The sequence below is a fragment of the Diorhabda carinulata genome, chromosome X, assembly GCF_026250575.1.
Source record: "Diorhabda carinulata isolate Delta chromosome X, icDioCari1.1, whole genome shotgun sequence".
In the NCBI taxonomy this organism is placed as follows: Eukaryota; Metazoa; Arthropoda; class Insecta; order Coleoptera; family Chrysomelidae; genus Diorhabda; species Diorhabda carinulata.
In genome coordinates this window covers 49,357,370-49,379,779 of record NC_079472.1, presented here as the reverse complement: position 1 = coordinate 49,379,779, position 22,410 = coordinate 49,357,370, and the positions used below count along the sequence as shown (strand labels likewise).

At 30.7% G+C, this 22,410-nt stretch overlaps 2 protein-coding genes across 4 annotated transcripts in view; one reads left to right on the top strand and one right to left on the bottom strand.

Moving 5' to 3' along the window:
• The window catches only part of LOC130902162 (phosphatidylinositol 4-phosphate 3-kinase C2 domain-containing subunit alpha), a 43,062-nt gene that overhangs the window by 8,848 nt on the left and 11,804 nt on the right, over positions 1-22,410 (bottom strand). For both annotated transcript variants that reach the window (XM_057814047.1, XM_057814048.1), the window contains 14 exons: positions 21,978-22,189; positions 21,250-21,379; positions 20,980-21,190; positions 20,745-20,921; positions 17,939-18,233; positions 17,623-17,805; positions 17,001-17,210; positions 16,376-16,528; positions 15,838-16,213; positions 15,597-15,752; positions 15,082-15,232; positions 14,047-14,194; positions 12,524-12,759; positions 9,942-10,142 (listed from right to left, as the gene is read on the bottom strand). In XM_057814047.1, the coding sequence (XP_057670030.1) occupies positions 9,942-10,142; positions 12,524-12,759; positions 14,047-14,194; positions 15,082-15,232; positions 15,597-15,752; positions 15,838-16,213; positions 16,376-16,528; positions 17,001-17,210; positions 17,623-17,805; positions 17,939-18,233; positions 20,745-20,921; positions 20,980-21,190; positions 21,250-21,379; positions 21,978-22,189 (2,839 nt within the window). The remainder of the gene's footprint in view (positions 1-9,941; positions 10,143-12,523; positions 12,760-14,046; positions 14,195-15,081; positions 15,233-15,596; positions 15,753-15,837; positions 16,214-16,375; positions 16,529-17,000; positions 17,211-17,622; positions 17,806-17,938; positions 18,234-20,744; positions 20,922-20,979; positions 21,191-21,249; positions 21,380-21,977; positions 22,190-22,410) is intronic.
• Positions 4,596-17,934, top strand: LOC130902165 (uncharacterized). 2 transcript variants are annotated; one of them, XM_057814054.1, is made up of 3 exons: positions 4,596-4,811; positions 6,633-7,293; positions 15,348-17,934. In XM_057814054.1, the coding sequence occupies exons 1-2, from the start codon at positions 4,691-4,693 to the stop codon at positions 7,280-7,282; spliced, it is 771 nt and encodes a 256-aa protein (XP_057670037.1). In that variant the 5' UTR covers positions 4,596-4,690; the 3' UTR covers positions 7,283-7,293; positions 15,348-17,934. The 2 variants fall into 2 exon arrangements, with proteins under 2 accessions (XP_057670037.1, XP_057670036.1); XM_057814053.1 differs by lacking the exon at positions 15,348-17,934 and having other exon boundaries at positions 6,633-7,366.

The following is a 22,410-nucleotide window of genomic DNA, read 5'->3' as shown; positions in this document are numbered from 1 at the left end:
TTGGGGAAGACTTTGGCGAAAAATGTAAGTCCGCCAAAAATATAGAGACTGCAGCAAAGGAACTAAAGCCCCAGACTTCAAAAAACCTGAAGACCTACGCCTCCAAAGATCGATGGAAGACACAACAAAACAGAGAAGGGAGGAGAGCAGTCAAATCCAGCAAAGCCATGACCTTCAAGCGCCGGAACGAGAGAGAGGCTCCGGAAAATCGGAGATAGGGGCACAGCTCCTACAGACGTCGTCAGATATAGAGGTAAACTCTAACACAAAACTGGCTGGACGAATAAGGCTTTTCTTCGAGGAATGGGAGAAAATAACAACCAACGGTAAAATTCTAGGTTGGGTTAAAGGTTACAGAATACCTTTTAATGCAACTCCTGTTCAAAAGAGGCCTCCAAAACCCCCAAATTTAAGTGGGAAACTAGAAAAGTCTTATTCAGACAGCATTACCAAACTTTACATATACAAAATACATTTATAACACCGCCCCATTTCAAACTGGAAGACAACAGAACGGCAAAAAATCTTATCTCACAGGACTGCTATCTAGCTTCAGTTGATCTAAAAGACGCATACTTCTCGATACCCGTAGCCACTGAGCAGAGAAAGTATCTTAGATTTCAATTCAAAAACAAAATTCTAGAGTTCCAGTGTCTTCCTTTTGGCCTTGGCACTGCTCCTTACGCATTTACCAAAATTTTAAAACCAGCTATTGAACATTTAAGGGCGAAAGGTCTGTCCTCTGTAATTTACTTAGATGACACATTGCTCATTGGAAAAAGTAAAACAGAATGCCGGGATAATATAAATCAGACATGTAGTCTTCTTCAAAGGCTTGGTTTTGTAGTAAATAAAGAAAAAAAGAGAAATAAATAAAGAAAAAGAGAAATAAAACTCCTAGGATTCATTTTTAACACACAAAAAATGACAATGCGTCCAACTACAGATAAAAAATCAAAAATTACTGCTATGGTAAAAGCAATCTTAAAAAAGCGAAAAATAAAAATTAGAGATTTTTCCAAATTTGTCGGTCACTTGGTATCAATTTGTCCAGCCACGCAGTACGGGTGGCTTCACACAAAACAATTCGAGAGGGAAAAATATTTAGCTCTGAAAGTCAGTGGTGGAGATTATGATAAAATTATGAAAATATCTCCTAAACTGAAAAGTGAATTTTTGTGGTGGTTAAATAATATAAAAGATTGCGAAAATAGCATTGCAATTCCGAAGTACCCACATACGTTGTTTACAGACGCGTCCAATTCAGGATGGGGGGCTTTTTACAATGGTCAAAATGCAAATGGTTTCTGGGATTCATTTGAAAAACAGAGGCACATTAATTACTTAGAATTAAAAGCGACATTTTTTGGTCTCAGACTTTTTTCAAAGATTTACGAAACAGTCACATATTGCTTCGCATAGACAATACGACGGCGGTGTCCTACATAAACCGAATGGGGGGCGTTAAGTATAAGTATCTAAATGATTTAACTAAGGACATATGGCAGTGGTGTGAGGAAAGAAATATCAAAATATTTGCTTCATATATTAACTCAGAGAGCAATGTTTTGGCAGATAAAGCTTCGAGATCCAAAGAAATAGATACATAATACTCAATGAATGTCGAAGCCTACAAACAAATTGTCGAAAAATTGGGTTGCCCAGAAATAGACTTATATGCTAGCTATCTTAATAAAAAGTGCAAAAAATTTGTTTCTTGGCACCCTGACCCCGAAAGCCAAAATGTTGATGCATTTACACTATCTTGGGAGAATATTAAAGGATATATTTTTCTCCCGTTCGCCTTATTACCGAAAGTTCTAAGTAAAATAGAGGCCGATAGAGCAGAATGCATAGTAGTTTTCCCTATATGGAAATCCCAACCATGGTTTCCAAAACTAGAAAGTCTCATGAGTTCCACACTAATTAGATTACACCCAAGTCCTAATTTGCTTTTATCCCCTTTCAGAAAGCCTCACCCACTGTGGCCCCGACTTACCCTGGGAGCCGCGATTTTATCAGGGAAGCCTTCAAAATGAAAAATATATCAGGAAACGCCGCAGACCTGATGCTTAAATCTCTTAGTGAGAATACAATCAAGCAGTATAATACAACATATTCAAAATGGTGGGAATTTTTCGAAGGGAATAAGCAAAAAATTTTTCAACCTACTGTTCACAATATTCTTGAGTTTTTAAGTCAACAATTTCAAAATGGCTCAAGCTATTCGAGCATCAACACTCACAAGTCTACACTAAATCTTATCTCAGAAGCAGGGAAATCAGACACTGTGGAACGGTTTATGAAAGGGGTTTTTAAAACTCGCCCAAGCTTTCCAAGATACGACGAGACTTGGGACCCATCTCCGGTACTAATTATGTTAGAAAAACTTTACCCATTGCATACTCTTGATATGAGCCAACTTTCAGTAAAGCTAGTTGTACTGTTAGCCTTGACCACAGCCCAAAGGGTGCAGACCTTCTCTAAAATAAAAATAAGTAATATTGTGAGCTCGGATACAGGAATACAAATAAAAATAACAGATATTGTGAAAACCTCGGGGCCGAAAAAACCTCAACCACTCTTAAAGTTTTCCTTCTTCAGGGATAATCCAGCGCTTTGCGTTTGCTCTACCATTCTACACTATATCGAACGAACAAAAAGTATCAGGGGTAGCGAAGACTACCTTATTTTAACTGCCAAACGACCATATCATTGTGCTACGACTCAAACCCTCAGTCACTGGATCAAAAATGGATTAAAAATGGGGGGAGTTGACACTAAAAAATTTAAAGGGCACAGTACCAGACACGCTGCTTCTTCGGCTGCCCTCAGATCTGGGGTAAATATCGAGAGCATAAGAAGTGCAGCTGGGTGGCCTGAAAAGTCAGATACTTTTTGTAAATTCTATAACAGGCCTTTGGTAGGCACAGAAACGTTTTCTAATTATATTGAAAACTTAATAAAAAACAAATGAAAAAGTTTTTGTTCGGTTTTGCATTCTATGACAAAAATATATAATGTTTTGTTCATTCATGCAAGTATGTTATGTTAGTTCATAGTATTAATAATACTAAAAACGAAATGGGTTTATAATTAATTTTAGATTTAAAATTTTGGGATGTACTTTTTTGTTACACAAATGTTACTTTTCTGGGAAATAAAAATGAATAGAACTGTAATAAGACTATTTTTATTCTGGTCAAGATCGCCTCTACAATCTTCTCTAAACATCTACAGGGTGTTCTAGGAGGACGTGTACAATAGAAGTATAATTAAGGATTAAACGACTTACCTTAAGGATGTTCAATCCTAATTATACGATATTGGACACGTCCTCCTAGAACAAACCCACCCAGGAAGCAAGTGACTTGGGTTGTCAAAACGAAAGGTAATAGTACACCCGCCCCAGAGGCGATCTTAGTACAGAGGCGAAGTATAATGACACACGAACGAAACGAGCCAGGCAGGATCGACGAGAGGGTGAATCATTTTCTTTAAACTTGCGCGTGATAAGTGATTAGGAGTATTACTACAGGGTGTTCTAGGAGGACGTGTCCAATATCGTATAATTAGGATTGAACATCCTTAAGGTAAGTCGTTTAATCCTTAATTATACATTACATATAAAGTATAAAACTGTTATTTTCTGTTATATGTAAACTGCTTGATAAACTGTTATAGAAACCTTTGTATATAATGTTAATATTTTTGATTTTAGATTACTAAAATACTTTCAAAATTTGTATTTTATGACTCGTATTTATTAATATGGTATATCCATAAGGTAAAGATTAACGTCACAAATTTTTATGTTTAGGATGTATTTAGTTTATTATTATAATATTTGATTAATCTTCTTTTGATAATACCTATCAGGATAATAATTACTTCTTATTGCAGATTTTACTTTTTTGATATTTCATATCTCTATCTGCCAAACTAACAATTATTGATTTTTTGAAATTTTCAATATGGTATACCATTTTGTTTTTAAATTATTATTTATTTTTATAATTATGTAATTGTATTATTTTTTCAACATCGGAGGTAGATTTTTCTATGGTGTATATTGGGCATTCGATTCTATTTTTTGGTATAGTAGTAGTGTAATCTTCTATATACCAGAAAAAAAGGAATAATTATTTCGATTTCTTTAAAATCTTCCATTACTAATTGTAGTTAGTAATTAAAGAAAGTTAGTTCTACAGTTACCCTTATTAATTCGTTTGAGGTATGTTTGTGTTTTCGAGTTTGACCCCATTTATTTTAAAATATATTTGTTATGAAAATTCACATCTAATGCAATAAATACATATTAATAAAAATTTTTTCTTTGAAGTATATTTTAAATATTTATTTTGATATAAAATATTTTTCAAATTGGATATTGGGAATACTTTAAAGAGATTGTTGCTTTGCATTTGTCACCTTATGACAAAAACAATCATTCTAATTAACACCATAAACTCTCAATATGGATTAGTTTTAATCTGGATTTAAACATAAAGATTTGCTTATCTCGCAAAACACAGAATTATTGAATGTTTTTTAATAAATTGGAAAGATAAAACGTTATCAATTCTCTAATCATTTGTAGAGATAATATGAGTGGCTCTGAAATTGTCACTTATAGTAAATTTTAAAATTATCTAGTGTTACATATTTTGAATAAGTTATTGTTCTGAATATGGGTTTAATTGGTGGATTTAAAGCCAAATTCATAAGAAATAGAAAACAGAAAGAAAATACTCAAGAAGTGGTCGTTCCTTTACATTATCGAGTCAAAGCAGAATTTGATTCACAAAATCGTAAGTACAAGTTAATAAATGCATTACATATTGCAATATAATGTTTTTTATCGAGAAAACCTGGAAGATCTCCCTCATTGTGATCTAATTATTATCAGAATCAATGAACAATTTTGTTCCATCCTAAATTACTATAAATGTCTGTAAACCAAGGTTCTTACTCAGTAGAAGCTCCTTCAATTATAATAACTACAATTATGTTCACACTAATATGTAAAATTCGGCACTTTGCTCTGTTTTCATCTAAGCAATTAGATAACTAATCCAAAAGGCTTCATCCACTTCTTACTTGACTTTCTGTGACTATCTCCAGGTTCCGATGAAGATTGCTATTTTAAAAGTAACAGAGTGCATCAACGATACTCCTTAGCGCTTTATTTTGAAATCTTTGGATTATTTGGGTGTTGCTTTCGCTGGCACATCCCCATAGTTGAATCCCGTAGGTTCATAACCGTTTCAGAATTTGTTCATATTCAAGTATTAAAAATTGACAAAGTGAATTGTCTTCCCAGCAACTAATACATTTTCTTGTATCAATACTTAGTTCTTCTCGTTTTTTTTTGTGAGTTTTCCAGCGTAACTTCGCATTTATTGTTAACCCCAAATATTTTGCTATATTAGCATTCCTTCTTATTTGTGAAATTTACATGTACCAATTTTTTCTTTTTTAAACTTATCCTCCATTTTTTGGTGCAATAATTAATTTTATTAATTGATGTCTGTAGGTTAATTGCTGCTTCTTCATGGGAATCGCCTTCGGTCAAAATGGTTGTATCATCCGCAAATGTGGCTTTCTAATTGAGGGATGTCATTATAAGAGGTAAAGGACCTACCCAAGAACACTACCTAGTAGTACACCCGCTTTGATTTCCTTTAAGTCTGAGTGAGCATCTTCTTGCTTCATTCTGAAGGTTCATTCTCTTATATAACAGTTTTGGATATTGGTTAGACAAGAACTTCTTCAATTTGTATTTGAGCCCTTCATGCCAAACTTTGTGAAATGACTGAATTACGTCTAAGAAAACAGAGGAGCAGACTTTTTTCTTTTCTAGTGATTTTTCTATGGTATCGGTTATCCTGTGTACTTGTCTGTCTAAGGTGGAGTGTTTTGCCCTAAAGCCAAGCTGAAATGTATGTATTAGTTTCTTTTTTCAAGTATAGGTTTTAATCTTTGCAGTAGTATTTTCATAAAGTGCTTTAATATCATTGGTAATAGTGACATTGATCTATATGAAGATACTACGTTTGGTGGTTTTCCTGATTTAGGAATCAATGACTTCAACTACTTTGAAAGTTAGGTAGGCTGCGTTTATAATATTATAGATTAGATTATAGATTTTTTTGTTAAATGTTTTAATATTTCCCCCGTGAGTAAGGCAAAGCCAGGAGCTTTCTATGGGTTGATATTTACTTTAATCATTGTGGATATTTCCTTTGGAATAGTATAAGTTATTCTCAAGCTGTCTTGATTTTGTATTAACTGTTCAAGTCATTCTTCTCCTTTAGTAGCTGTAAAAGTGTGCGCTAAATGTTCTGCAAATATGTTTGATTTTTGTTGATTTCTGTTTCTAGTCTAGCTACCATCTCGGTTTTTGATGATTGGCCTTGTTTTGGTTGCCTAGTGAGTATTCCGTTGTCGTTTGTCAATTCGTTTAAGTACTCATTTATAGTCTTATTTTTGATATATTGGATATATTAGCTGTTGGTTGATTCTGCGATATCGCACATCTGGAAGTTAAAATTATTCATAATGTCTCGCTGGATGTTATCATCATATCACCTGATTGCATTATTCTAAATAATTTACTGTATTGGTTCTAGCACCAGATGCAGTTCCCATTGGAATTAAGTCAGCACTCCGAAAACCAAGAACTCCTATCCGATCAGACACATTTACAGAAACGTCTAAAACCATAAGTGAAAAACTAAAAAGTGCATCCCTAAAAAACGTAGGAGAAAATTCATCTGATTCAGAAATACCTAAACAAGAAGGGAGAAATAAAACATATATTGATAAGGGAGCCAATACAACAGAAAATTCGAACCCATATGTAAATAACAAAAAAGGAGATCATAGAAATGTCATTAGTAATAATTCAGATTCAACGCTTATTCTAATGACACAAGGTTCAGATTCTTCACCCACTAAAAACTTCAAAACAAACTCACGACGTACTCTGCCTACACCTGAAGTTCAAGTTGGTGGTCCTTTCCCAATGAATTCAAATCTACCTATGGATTATGAAGAATTTAAAGTAAACGTGATGCAACACGATCAATTTTACGAATCCGAAGAGGAAGATTTTGAAGAACCAATAGATATGTCACAATATGCTCGCCCATCATTTAGTTACAGCAGTCAAGCAACTAGTATCTTTTTTGGGGACACAGAACCAACAATTACTCGTCCTAGAAAAATTATATTGAGAAACGGAGATGTAGATGAAGAAGAAGAAGAAAATGACTGTTAATAGCTTTATATGTATGTAAAAATTTGGATATTTTACTTTGGAAAAATGTAAAATTGTAAAAATTTTTCAATTTGACTTATATAAGCATGACTATTTTTTAAAAAATAATGTATTCGCATGAAAATGATGCTTAATAATTTATTTATATGTAACATGACAGATACAAAAAACTAAAAATATAAAGTTTTTATAGAAAGACTAAAAAAATATTTTAGTTTCAAGTATTTAGGAATGTAAGAAATACAAGACGTACTATTCTGAAAAATTGTACATTGCTCAAAAGAGACGAAAAGATATAATTATGAAAACAATAACATAAAAACTAAAAATAAAGATACATTAGGGGTATTAAAAACTATAACCAAGATATATTTCTAATAAAAGGAAATAAAGCATCAGTAGTAGAAGCTATAGTAACTGACAATTAGGTATAGAAATATGTGATAAAAATAAGAGAGGTGCTTTGGACATATATTGAGAACACATGAGACGAGAATGAAATACTTAAGTAAATGGGTGATATTTAATCATCATCTGCAAAGAAGAAAGTAGTGAAGTAATTTTACCAGACATTAAAAGAGTAAACTTTATATTGGGCAAACAGAACTGAACACATTGTTTACACTACCACTAGACCAACACTTACAATTAATCTTTTTGACACGCGTTTCTATAACCAAAGACTGAAAGTAAACAGAGTTTACCTTCTCTAAAGACGATAAACTTGATGATCGAAACGATCGACAGACAATGTAATTGTGAGTGTTGGTGTAGTGGTAAGATAAAATAGTATATTCAGTATGAATACCACTAACGGTTCCAGAAATTCCAGCTTAGTGGGTAAACAGGAGTCAAATTGAGAAAATATATGTATCGGCAGAAGAACAAGTGACTTTTATATGAGGATAGTAAATAGGACACACAATTAGTGAAGTGAGAGAAATTGAAAATATGAGAAATATGATATAATGACAGAAAACTTCCTTGAATTTAATTTGATATTACTGAAAAAACTAGCATTCCAATATGGTGATAAGGTAGATATTATTTTTTAATAACAACTCCGTCTTCAGGGTAGAAATTACATAATACGTCTATATGATTAGATTTAACTGTAAAATGTAGACAATAAAAACAAACGAAAATATATTTTTATGTACAACCATAACCAGATAACTTCTTCAAGAAAAATGAACATATTTTGTTTACTAGTTACATGTCAAATAAAGCATATTTAATTTCGCGCGCGTAGTATAACATCACTCAATAAGTCGTGTGAAGTCAGTTGGGAAGGCTAAGGTTTCAGTATTTTGGTATGCGCATGGGATATTGTTCATCGAATATTTCCATAAGTTATAGATATTCAATAGAATACTACATAGAGTTGTTGGATCGACAATGCACAGATTCACAAGCCGATGACAACAATGGTTAAATTGAGCGAATTATACTTCAAATTTACTTCTCGTCCACCGTATAGTCCAGATTTGGCCCTCAGTGAATACTGGCTATTCGTTGATTCGCGAAAAAATGCTCACGTAAGGATTTTAGCTCATATGAAGAAGCAATTGCTGAATCTGAAGCTTATTTTGAGGCAAAAGACAAATCCTTCGATAAAATCCTTTGAATAAAATCGATTTCTGACAAAAAAATGTGTATTCCTTAGTTACTCACACGACTTATTGAGTGCATAATTATATATTTCGACACCGGAAAACTGTTTAAAAACTTTATTTACTTGAATATACTAACTAATTTAACGATTGAATTAACTGAATTCAATTATTGAACTAACGGAATTGATTTAATGAATGAATTGTAATTATTTTGATTAATGGAATGAATAAATTGAATTCATCTTTTGTTTCGAAACATTCATATTTATATTAAAATTAATACTGATATCAAGTTTACTAAATATATTGTTTTATTGTATTGTATTACTTCCTTTTGTGTTTCAATAATTTTGCGACGTTTCAGTTTTTCTTTTTTGCGATAACGCATAAGACACCTTTTTAAATCACATGGAGATTATTTTTTAGGAAGATAGGTAAACATTCTATCGCGCATTTTTTATAAATCTATAAAAGAATATTCTACCATATATTTAATAGAGATTTTTCAATAAAAGCTAGACGGTTTAACTTGTTACGATACTCTCAACAATTACCATTATATTGCTACAAAATTTTGACAAATTATTTAACCAAAGCATAAATCTATTGGTGAAACCACGTTAAAACCAGCTTATTATTTTTTCTGTGTATCGCGAATAGACGCGACAGAGGGCTTTGTATTATAATAAATATTATTGTAATTCCTTCAATTTGTCTAATTACATGAAATTTTTCTCTCGACTTTAAAATATTCAACTTTATTAATGTCATTTATAAAAAAGTATCAAAAAGCTTGTTATAACCATATTTGTGATATATTAATTAAATTATTATTAAATTGAGCCATGTATTTGCCAATTAAACAAACTATATGCAAAATTTAGATTTTTTTTATCTTGATAATAGCAGTAAGAATGATTGATTTTATGATATCATCATATTGTTATCTGTTCTCGACACATAATTTGCAAGATTCCATTGTATACAGATTGTCACATATAAATATAAGCTAGCTAATAAAAACCTTATTTGAATTTACCAACCTATGTAATTTGGCCAATGGAAAGTATATACACAACTTCTGGTGCAATTCACAAAATTCTTTATAAGTTCGTTGAATTTCCATCGGTTGTCTTTGATCTTTACGATATACTCGAAGAATATATACATAATATTTATCTGGATCATATCTTTTTCTATAATTGACTACTTCCACATGGACCAACTGACCATCACTTGCTAAACTACAAAATAAAATTATTACATATTAATTTTACATATTACAAATACACTTAAGAGATTTGTAAAATTTTCCAGAAAGTAGAATATAATCTAAAATTTTCATACATATCGTCAGTTTAAAAACAGGCGGTTTGGGGTATTATATATATATATATATATATATATATATATATATATATATATATATATATATATATATATATATATATATAATGCTCTTCTAAATGTTCTTGATTTTAGGTCTCTGGTCTCTTCTGTTTCAAATTTAGTTTTTTTTAAAGAAAGATAAATTTTGACGTTTCCACTTTTTCTTTATCAAAATATGATATTGACACTGACAATTTGCTTATTTATATTGATCTATAGATCCCCTTCATCATGAATATCAAAATAAGGATAAAACCAACTTTGTTGCAATAAGAAAAATTAATTTTTCCTTGGTTTCCACATCTCAAATATATTAAATTTATTAGAATTTACAAAATAGTGTCCTAAATTTTGCTTAAATTATTTAGATCTTTTTTATCATTTATAGCTTTTTCGTTCTTATGAATATGAACCATTTCTAAAAATTCTCTTTTCCGTGTATTAGATTCCGTTTTAAGAATTTTTGAATCTTAATAATTGAATTTATGTTTTTTGATAATTTATTGTTCGTTAATGCAGTTCTATTTTTTTATCGTATTGATGACCTCTTAGTCTATTTTCTAAATACTGAGATGTTTGCCCTATGTAGACAGCGTCACAATTAGTACAAGGCACTTGATGTATAATATTACTTCTTTTGTTTTTTGGTGTTTTAGATTTTAATTTAGTGAAATATTTGGATAATGTATCATGTCCTCTACGACTTATACTAATATCATATTTATTGAAATAATTCGATAATTGTTGGGAAAGTCCTTGTACATATGGCAAGGAAAAATGTTTTATGTTTTAATGTTTCGTTTCAGTTTTGTTTTTAAATTGATTGTAGTAACTGTTTATCCTTTTCTTGAATATGTTATTTATCAGTTTATCCGGATAATTATTTTCTTTCAATGCAGTTTTTGCTTTTTGAATAGCTAAGCAGTAATGCAATACATATCAAAAAAAGAATGGAATATTTATATCAAGTCTGTTTAGGACAGGTTCTTATATATCTTCCATTACCAATTGTGCTATAACACCCCCCATAGCACAACCATCAATTTATTTGTATATTTCATTTTCATATTTGAAATATGTTGTTGTAAGTGTGAGTTCTATAGCTTTTATAAATTCATTTTGAGGTATTTCTTTATATTCTTTAAATTTGTCCCATTTTTTCATTGATATATTTTTCACAATGATAATAGGAATATTTCTATATAAAGAAACCACATCTAACGAAATAAATATATATTCATTTGGAATTTTGATACTTTTAATTTTTTCTTTGAAATCCCATGTTTTGATATAGTATTTGTTTTGTTATAAAATATTTTTCAAATAATTAGATAATGAGGTGAGAGGAGTTTGAATACTTGAAACAATCGGTCGAAGGGGAATGTCAGGTTTGTGCAGTTTTGGTAAACCATATATTTTAGGGGGTAAGGCATTGTGAATTTTCAATTTTTTTGTATCTGATGGCGAAATAAAAAGTTGTTCCCAAGATCGAATTAGATCATTATTTTGTTTTTGATAAAAATTCGTAGGGTCTTGTTTAATTTTTTTGTAAGTTGTCTTATCGTTTAATAATTTCATCATTTTATTATTATAATCTTCTGATTTCACGATAACAGTTTTATTAGATTTATCTGCTTTCAAAATTTTGAGATCTCTGTTTTGATTGATAATTTTTTTGATTTGCATTAACAAACCATGAAATGTCAAAAAAGCATAAATTCAATTATAAAGATTCAAAAATCCTTGAAACAGAATCTAACACACGAAAAAGGGAATTTTTAGAAATGGTTCACATTCAAAAGAACGAAAAAGCCATAGATGATAAAAAAGATCTAAATAATTTAGGAAAAATTAAATAAATTCTCTAAAAATCACAAATAGTTTAATTGATTACTGCTATATATTTAAGATATAGAGACCAAGGAAAAATTAATTTTTCTTATTAGAACAAAGTTCCAAGTTGATTTCATCCTTATTTTGATATTCATGATGAAGGTGATCTATAAATCAATATAAATAAGTAAATTGTCAGTGTCAATAACATATTTTGATAAAGACTTAAAGAAAGGTCGAAAAGTCAAAAAATCGAATAGATTTTTTCATTTACTAGTGGTTTCAAGAACTACTAAAATAAGCTTAAACTGGTACTGTCCATATATGTCATGTTTATATTTGCAACTATGTAAAATTATTGTGAATAAACATATATTTTAATTAAAACGTTATTTATAGGTACCTGTAGGTTTTTGGTACAAATGACAGTAGCGTTCCCTCGTTATTTTCAGCGGTAAATTTGAGTTGAGCGAGATTGTGCAAAAAGAAATTAAATTGTGTGAAACGTGTTTTCAGAGATTCTTCGATTAAACGAGTAAAGTAGGCAGCAGCTTCAGGATTAGATAATTCAGGCAACAGTGCCTTATGCATATAACTTATTGATTCTGGAGTTATCCTGCATATTCCGGATGATGTTATCTGAAAATTATATAAACTGTAAATTTGTCCACCATTATTTCATTAAAACACCCTTCTTTGCATTTCAATTCCTAAATTCCATTAACCTATGTTGATTAATACATTATAACTTCTAATACTCAGATAATGAAATGAACTGACATTCAGACCAATAAATAACAGAATGGCATACTTAGGAATTGGGAAATATTAACGCTCTAATAGGGAAGGAGAAATATCGGAACCAATTAGCAGAAAAAAAAAGAATACATGAAAGAACAAATAATAATGGACAAAGGTTATGTAATCTAGCAGACCAAACGAATATGATTTTCAGCAGTAGTAAATTTCGGCTCCACAAAATGACCTGTGTATCATCACCTATGTTAAACTAGATAGGATAGTCACTAAGTCCTAAGTAGAATAAATAATATTTGGCACAGTAATCTACGTACATACTATTTATATTTACATTAAATAAGCTTTTTTTGTTGTGAATCATATTTCAAATACAGATTTCAATGTTGATACTTTTTCTTTATTCAAGAAAACAGAAAGAGCTAATGAGATACGACACACAGTGGTGCTACAGCGATTTTTGAAAGCGCTTATTTCGGTTATCTACTTCTCTCTCTGGTATTCTTACACTATATAAACTACAGGATGTAGGAACAGCATGATTTTTTCCTGTTTCAAGGATATTCCCAAAAATAAGGCCTATGGTCAGTATAATGGAAGTTTGACCAAATTACTTCTCTAAATGAGTGATATATAATTGTTTAAGAAGGAGAAAAAACTTATCATATTTTTTTTCCTGTACTACGTTGGTCAACTAAGCCATACATCAATCACACTGGGCAACAAAAAATAAGAGCGCTTTACAACGTTATAAGTTGCAAATTTTAAATAAACATTGAGACAAGCTATGATTACAATTATTTAACTTAAGGATACACTCCAAATACTTGGTGCAAGTTGCTTTAATAAGAATAACCTATCACGAAAATTTCAGAAATTTTTATCTTGCCAATAGACCACACCCACGTTTCTATATTAATCCGTTCTCGATGTATTGAATTGTTTCCGCTAATTGGCCATTTGGCTTCACTGTGCGACGTAACCATAATATATTAATATATTTACTCGAAAACCCGCCGAAAATATGAAGATTTCCAAAGTAGGTGAAATATTAAAAGCTTTAATGACACATTATTTTTTTCATTAATTAGAATACAGTCTTTTTTTCCTCTTCCAAGAGCAAATCATACATGCACAATTTTGTGGTAAGGTATATTCATTAATACATACCAAGAACAAAAATAAATTTCTGTTGTTTCTTATAATATTGAATGCCTGGCAACACAAATCAACAAATTGATGGAATTTTTCAGTTGGCCGATCACCTCCATTAATAACGTAAGCCATATCAGATGTTAACACAAATGGGGCTCGGTCCCTTAAAACAAAAGAACACGCTAAAATTATTTAATTGTGTTGAATTTTATATGATAAAAATTCTATTCTCTACTCAAAATGTGCTCATGTACATTATATCAACATGTAACTAATCAATCCAAATATAACTGAATATTATACTACATCACTCAATAAATCGTGTGACAGACACATAGATGACGCTGCCATTGTCAAAACCATATAACGTTTATGGAGTACCAACTTTCAAAAGACTATGTGTGAAATTTTATGACATTTTGATTACTCTCAAAAAAGGGACAACCATCTAAGTGAATCTACTTTTGTTATTTCCAAAACAATGGATTCAAAACAGACACAGATTATAGTGAACGTTCTGGTCGTCTAATTGTAGTGGTTAGTCCAGAAAACATCAAAAATTGGTTATATCTAATCGTAAATTGAAATTGCGTGAGATATCTGAGGCCGTAAAGATATCAGAGGGCAGTGTGTTTATAATTATGTATGAGCATTACCATGAGACATCTTTTTTGAAAATGGGTGCCGCATTTACTTTCAGTCGATGTTTACAAGTAATAAATAAAATTATTTTGCGTCGATATGTGACAATGGATGAAACATAGATTCATCACTTTACTCCGGAATAAAAACGATCATCATGTGAGTGGACTGCAACCGGTGAACCACGTCCGAAACGTTCAAAGGCACAACAGTCAGCTGCGGATGTTATGGCTTCAGTATTTTGGTATGCGCATAGAATATTGTTCATCGACCATCTCCAAAAGGGAGAGACAATTAATATCGATACTATATAGAGTTGTTGGATTGATGGTATGCAAAAATCGACTTTTAGCAAAAAATGTTTTTCTTAGTTAGTCACGTGACTTATTTATTGATGTGTTATCTTACCTTTTAAAATTTCCAAACATCTGTGCGTCTCCCAAAAATTTTCCAAAATCAATATGAAATAGATGTCCAGATATTTTCAACATAATATTATCATTATGTCTATCACAAATGCCCAAAATATAAGTTATCACACAATAACCAGCGCACGAGGCTAAAAGTTAAATTAGTCTATGAGAAAACAGGCTACAAGTAACTCTATTAAAACTAATTGAAGCTGGGACAGAACGGAAAAATGACTTAGCGAATATAATGGTTTTTATTTCTAGGGTGAATAAATCAACAAAAGTTTATTAAGCACTAAATCAAATGATACTGGAACAAAAAATATAAATACGGATGTGGAAATGAAGCATAAAAAAATAGTAGGAAATATTCAGTGAGACAAGATAAAGAATGAAGACATCCAAAAAGTAACAAAACAAGAATCAATAATAGAGTAAGTATACAGTAATAGCTTTTTGCAATTTTGGATAATTGGAAACAAACGTTTTTGACAAACAGAAATAAAACCATACCTGTAAAATTTTGTACAGCCCTTGCATACTCTAATTCAGAAGGATTATGTTTTGCTAACCATTCAGCTATTGGTTTATCTTTAAATGAACCGGTCAATCCGTGTTCTACCTGAATTTTTCTTAATGTTTCTGCCTTTGTTACCATCTCTATCATACCTGGAGGAGAATAATAGAAGCTCAACAACTTGGTCATTAGATAATCAATATCTACTAATTTTTCACATATCAACCACAGCCTTACCTTTTCTTCTGGATGTCGGTATACATGTAAATGCTACCATTTTTAGATCTAATCCCTTACTCAACCACAACTTATCCATTAAACGAATCATTTGCAATGTCAACATATCTTGTTGCAAATCATCTCCAACTTTATAAATAGCTGCTCTTATTGAACTATCTTCCATTAAGAAGTTTATTTTCAAGGGTAATGTATTAGATGGAAAATAAGAACATGATTGTATATCTACTCCTTTCACCCTCAATGTAGGTGAGAGAGGTAAACTTGTTGGGGTTTCTTGAAGATCTTTGTGAATTTGTCCCAAACCATTGTGTAAAACAGTGAGACGATGAGACTCTTTGGTTTTTTGTACTTCTTCGGCTATATCATTTAATTTCTAAAATATCATAATTTTTCTAAATTTATTATAGCAGTATGCCAAAGTTTTGATCCAATATATTCATAATTTTTCAAAATTAATTTCAGCAATATGACAAGTTTTTGCTTCAATATAATAAATAGGAAACCAGTAATCTAAAAATTTCATTCATAATCTTACCTTAACAAGAGACTGCTGGTAAAGAAAACAATCTCCTAGGGATTTTCCACATATAGCTAATAAAGCTCTTAACAGTAGTTTCAGTCTTCTATGGTGTCTAAATTCGCTAATACCCAATTCCATATCTTTACCTCTTATTTCTGATGTGCAATTCTAAAAAAATAGATGACAAAAATGACTACACAATATGGATGTAGTTCAAAAGTATTCTAGGCTGGGAAGCCTGATAGTGCTGTTCAATTTGAATTTGTGTATAATGAAATAGTAAAGTTAAAACCAAATGCTCTATTTGTATTAATCATGTATCAGTCAATGTAGATGCCGTAACAGCCAATGATTGCAATACAAATAGAATGTAAATAGTGGAATTTCACCAAGAAATAAACAGATTAGACAAAATGGTTATAGGACAATAGAATATGTTATAAGAAAACTCAAGAATTTGTCTTTGTGGGAATAAATAAATTTATATATTTGGAAATGGTTACTGAAATAAAAATTAGTCATTAAGTCCAGTATATAGGGCAATATTAGCAAAAGATAGGAAACTAGGAAGGTGGAATAAATCTTATGAAATCAAAGTAGATATATAGTAAAATGAAAAAGGTCAAAAATGAATACTTACTTGAGGCGAATCTCCTGGAATGCTATGACATAATAACCAAAATAAATAATGTGCAAATCTAGGAGACCTTAGAGCTCTGTCTAACAAGAACTTTGCTAATGAAGAATTTTCATAAGTTTCATGTCTCAAAGCTACTACTAGTTGGGGTAAGTAATCTACTAATTCATCATTTGTAAGGCCTCTGATCCATCTAATAGCCATCCTCCTGACCTAAAATATTGAAAATTTATTGTAAATTCACCACGGGGTGATAATTTTAATAAACAAGTAAGTAGCTTTAATATGGTAAATATGTGTATATTGCATCTAGATTCCTTTGTATCATATCTGGATAGAATCTTTGTAAAAATATTGTGGTATAAAAAAGAGTAGTTCTACCAATTTTTATTAAAAGACAGAAGTCATAAATGACATTCTTCTCTGTACGAAATACATTACTTGGGCAGTGATAACAAATTCTTTCCTTACTATTTGCCATTCTCTTAATACCGGCGATTATCATTCGCAAGACGTAGGCATTAATATATCTAGATTTCTTTGGGTATAGCTTTTGTTTGTAAATATACCCATTAAAAAGAACAAGGAACAACATAACTTACTAATAACTTTTTTTGTTACTAACCTCTAGATCCGGGTATACGGGAAGAAGTAATTCCAATGCTTGAATTGGTTTCAGTCTTGTCCACGCATGCAGCATACCGTGAAGATCTGGAAGTTGAACATATTCCCAACTGTGAGCAGCAAGAAGTACTTTTGGTAACGCTGTCTGAAGATGATATAGATAGTGACGTTTTTCCCATAAAATCTATAAAACAATTAATGTCTTTATGAAATGTTGAGTATAATTTATTTTAAATATTTATCTAAATTGATAGTTATATTTGCTGAATACATTTTGATTATTATTACCAAATAATAAATACAATTCATATAATTACCTCTCTTATCTCTGGTGAAAATCTGTACAACAAATCTTGATCACAAGCATCTACCAGTAATTGTTGTGTTTCATTATCTAAACTAGAGAAGTCTCCTTTGCAAACGTTGCTATATAAATCCGGTGACACAGAAGGAAACTGAACTTTGGTAGGAGCTACAATTTCTATGCCGAGAACAGGATGGTCAGGATCTGGATGAGTTCCCGTAGCAGGCGCTGGCCCATAAATATGATCGTTTATATAGTTGGTTTCATTGGGCCAAATTGAAAGCAGTATACTGCCTTGATTCATGGCACTAAAACAAAAATATTGTTCAGTTTACCATTTTATTAATCACTTTTTAAATAAATTTCTTATAAATAGAAGGTAATCAATCAAACGTGGTGACCAATCGTGCGTCGAAACCTTATGCTTTTGGAGAAACGTTTTTATGAAAGATGTCGAACAAAAATTGGTTAAAGATATTTTTAATCCCGTTGTTATATCATAGAAGTAGCAGATAACATAATTTATTTTACACAATTCACATTTTTTACAAATAACCAATTAAGGTTGGTAAATCAAATTATTAGAATTATAGAAAAGTAAACAGAAATTGTACAACTTACTGTTCTACAATTACAATACATACAAAGATCTCATGGTGATATAGTACTGCCTATACGTTTCAGCTTGATTACTGATAACAAAATTACAAATAAATTACAAGTCACTATAGTCAGAAGTAAGGCTAGGATTATTCAGTTACAAATAAAACTCTAGTACAAATTTTATCGAGATATTAAAAAAGTCGCGATGACAAAACGGTTGTCTGCTAATTTTCCTGTAAGACCTAGTTGTCACCTGATAACAAGTTTAAGAATCACACCACAGGAGAATCTGAAGAATTGATTTAATATTGTTTCTAGAAGGTAGTCGAGGAAAACAATCTAAAAATAAGGTTTCGGTACAAAATAGAGAGTTTTACTGTAGAGAAAAAAATAATGAAAAAAAAAACAAATAGACGGTATTCCACACTAGCGTATTGTCCACCCGTCTGTCTGTAGCAGCGTTATCTCTTCACAGGAAGCATGTAGCAAGCTCGGACAAGTAAAAATTCGACGTTTCAACCTGCTGAGATCTTTATCAAAATATTACTTGACATTTATAATTTGCAAAGTTACACTAGTTTACAAAATTGAACTTCTATACATTGGGATATGTTTAAAAAAATTGGAAAGTATTATGTTCGCCGAAGTTCCGTTTGTTACTAAGCCCATATTACATTCGAAAGATATACCACATTCAGTGTCCCCCGGTAATTCGAGTGTAAATATATTAGACGACAATGAAAGTTATGTTGAATTTAAATCGATTTCTATTGAATTTGGCAAGTTCTCACATCAAGAAAATACTCCACATTCAATTAACAAAGCCGAATTGAATGACTGAATTTTAAAAGAGGTGAGTATTGTTATTGTACTGATATCTCAGGACTTTTTGAAGTGATGGATCAAAACTATGACAACACAGAGTGGCGCTTGCTCTTAGAATCTTCGAAATATAGTGAATTGTAAAGAGAGCTAGGAAACGAGAGCATTTTAATTTATTTAATAAAGTATAAAGAACACCAATGGTGTGCGGTGATCTCAAAGTTATCGGTATGTTATTGAAATTGCAGGGTGGTTACACAAAATACTGTTATTTTCTTTGTTTGTGGAACAGTAGGGCGAAACAACATAATTATGTAAGAAAGCAATGACCCATTCGGAATGAAATCTATTAATGAAATATCTGCTTGGAAATCATTTAAAATGGTTGCAGAAAATTTTTTAGGAAATAAAAACGTGAAATTTGAAAAGAAATTGTTACCAATGAAAATTTTGCATAAAATGGGAATAAACATGTCATTTAAGATCATTTTCTGCACTCGCATTTGAGTTTATTTCCCACCAAGATTTAAACGTTTTCAAAGAACGACATCAAGGATTTTGGGATGAAAGCATGTTGGGGGTTTACTGTTGGTCTAATATAAAAGAAACTAATTCAAATAGCTATAAAAAGAAAGCATAAACCAGTCGCTTTTAATTTTTTTTAGTATTAATGCAAAAATCATATATTTCAATTAAGTTAATAAATATTTCTTAAGCCAGACGAGACAGAATTGTTTCATTATTTTCTATCTAAACGAATAACAGCTGGGGTATGAAAACCTGTAAACTAGTGTTATATTAATCCATAGATTGCATACAACATGAATATCAAAATAATTTATAATATTATTGTAATAATATTTTTTTAGTTATTTCTCAAAAATAAGTAAAAGCTATCACTGAATTTTTGTAGTTGCATTGATATACATGTTGTAGGTGATCTATTAATCAATATAGTTTTGCAAGTTGTCAATGTCAAGTATTATTTTTATATAGACCGCAAAAGGTCGAATCGTCAAATTTTTATCTGTCTTTAATAGAAAGGTCTAAGAAATAAGAAATGAAAGAAATTTAACTATACATTTACATATATCAGGTTAGATTGTTCGCTGGAAGCTGATAAATTATAACGACATTTGTTTATTTCAAAACTTATTCCAATATTAAAAAATGCGCTATAGTCTTTACTTAGTTTCTATTCTTGTTGCAATGTAAACATATAACCTCAATAAATTTTAACAAAAATACATATTAATAAAAATATAATTTTTTTCTAAATAAACGTGTTATCATTATAAGAAACCAGGTATCTTGCTACCCTATTCAATATAAAATTATTAAGAGATGGGCTGGATTTTTTTGATAACTAGTACAAGCAATATGTTCAAATTTACCTTTCATAATTAAAAAACTGAACTGAAGCCCATCCTATTTCTTCCTCCTTATAAGCAGGAGCAGTAGAATTTTTCGAATCTTCGGTATCTGACGTAATTAAAGTTCTACCAAAAAGTAAGATTACTAATCGAGATTCTCTTGCCAAACTATTTATAGGTACATCTTCAAATTCTAACCTAAAATACTCTCAGTTATAGGAATATATGAAATTGAAAATAATACTTAAAAGTATACCAGCTGTCAAATACTATCCTAGAAGGCCAATATTTATCCCTATCAAATTTTCTGGAAGGTTGGGTACACAGAGATTTGCCAATTTTCTTTGTTCCGTGATATATTTGAACAGTTGCTGTATATTCTTCATGTTCCCATTCAAAAGATGGGCGATACACAGCACATATTCTTACTATGACAGAATCCATTATATCATGAACGTATCTCATTGCTGAAATTTTATATATTATTATTTGACTTTACTTGTTTGAAGTTGTTTTTGATACTTACATTCATGTGATAAAGTACTTTTCACTTCAAAGTCTACACAAAACGCGTGACTATACATTTCAATCAAATTCTGAACTGCAAATCGAATCTTGTTGCAGTGGTTACTGATGAAATCAGAAAATGAAGATTTCTAAAAAAGGAGAATAAAGTATAACTAAAGTTTAATGATATCTTTTGTATATTTTAAATGTAGATTGCAAGGTTAAAGTGACAAAAAAACTCAAATACATTTATTTGTAGGACAGGAAAATATGTAAAATATACTAAAAAAAGCCATAACATAATAGATGATGAGCTGAATATTCCAAGAGAAAAGATTGGGATTCAAATTCAATAGAAAGTGATATAATAAATAGGAAATCATGAAAAATGAAAAAATGAATTAATACAAAACATTATACTGTGAAAGGAATATCACGATGAGTTAAAATAGAAAGTTAGTACAGGATTAAAGAGAAATCTTGAAGATATCAACTGAAATAGTTTCCTTATATGAAGAGAATATCATAGATATCTTTTGAAATCCAAATAGGAAGCAAAACATGAGAAAAAACTCTGGTAAACCTGAAATCAAAATTAGCCATCATATTTATTATTTATTCTAAGAATTTTTGTTATCAATTGTCAAAATTGTACATTGAATTTTTAATAAATGAATATTCATTTTGAAATTTATAAGTGATATTTTATGGCTGTATATTATTTATGAATTATTTCATCTTACTTACATTGGATGGTAGAAAATTTTTACAAGTTTCTTCTAAGGCTTCAACTGTATACATAATATCAAGTGTACACAAATCTCCCATTAAATTAACAAGGTATTTAACTGATTGTATTACATTTAAAGGCTGCACGGCAGGCATTACTGATGGATTACTATTCGTTTCCATTTGCAAAGCGGCATCTTCCAATTTCCTTATTTCATTTTCGACAGTCTCTAAAATTGAAATAATAAATTGTTAAATTAATATGAGTTGAATTAGAAGTATACTATCTACTAATTGTTTGGAGTAGTTTCCAAAATCTTTTAACTTTTGTCTTCAGTTCTTTATCCCCCCCCCCCCCCTCCTACAAAACAATGGATCCGAACGTACAAGGTAATAGAGGCAGAATTCTCTTGGTTATTTGTCATTGCCTTCCAACAGGTGGCACACCGAG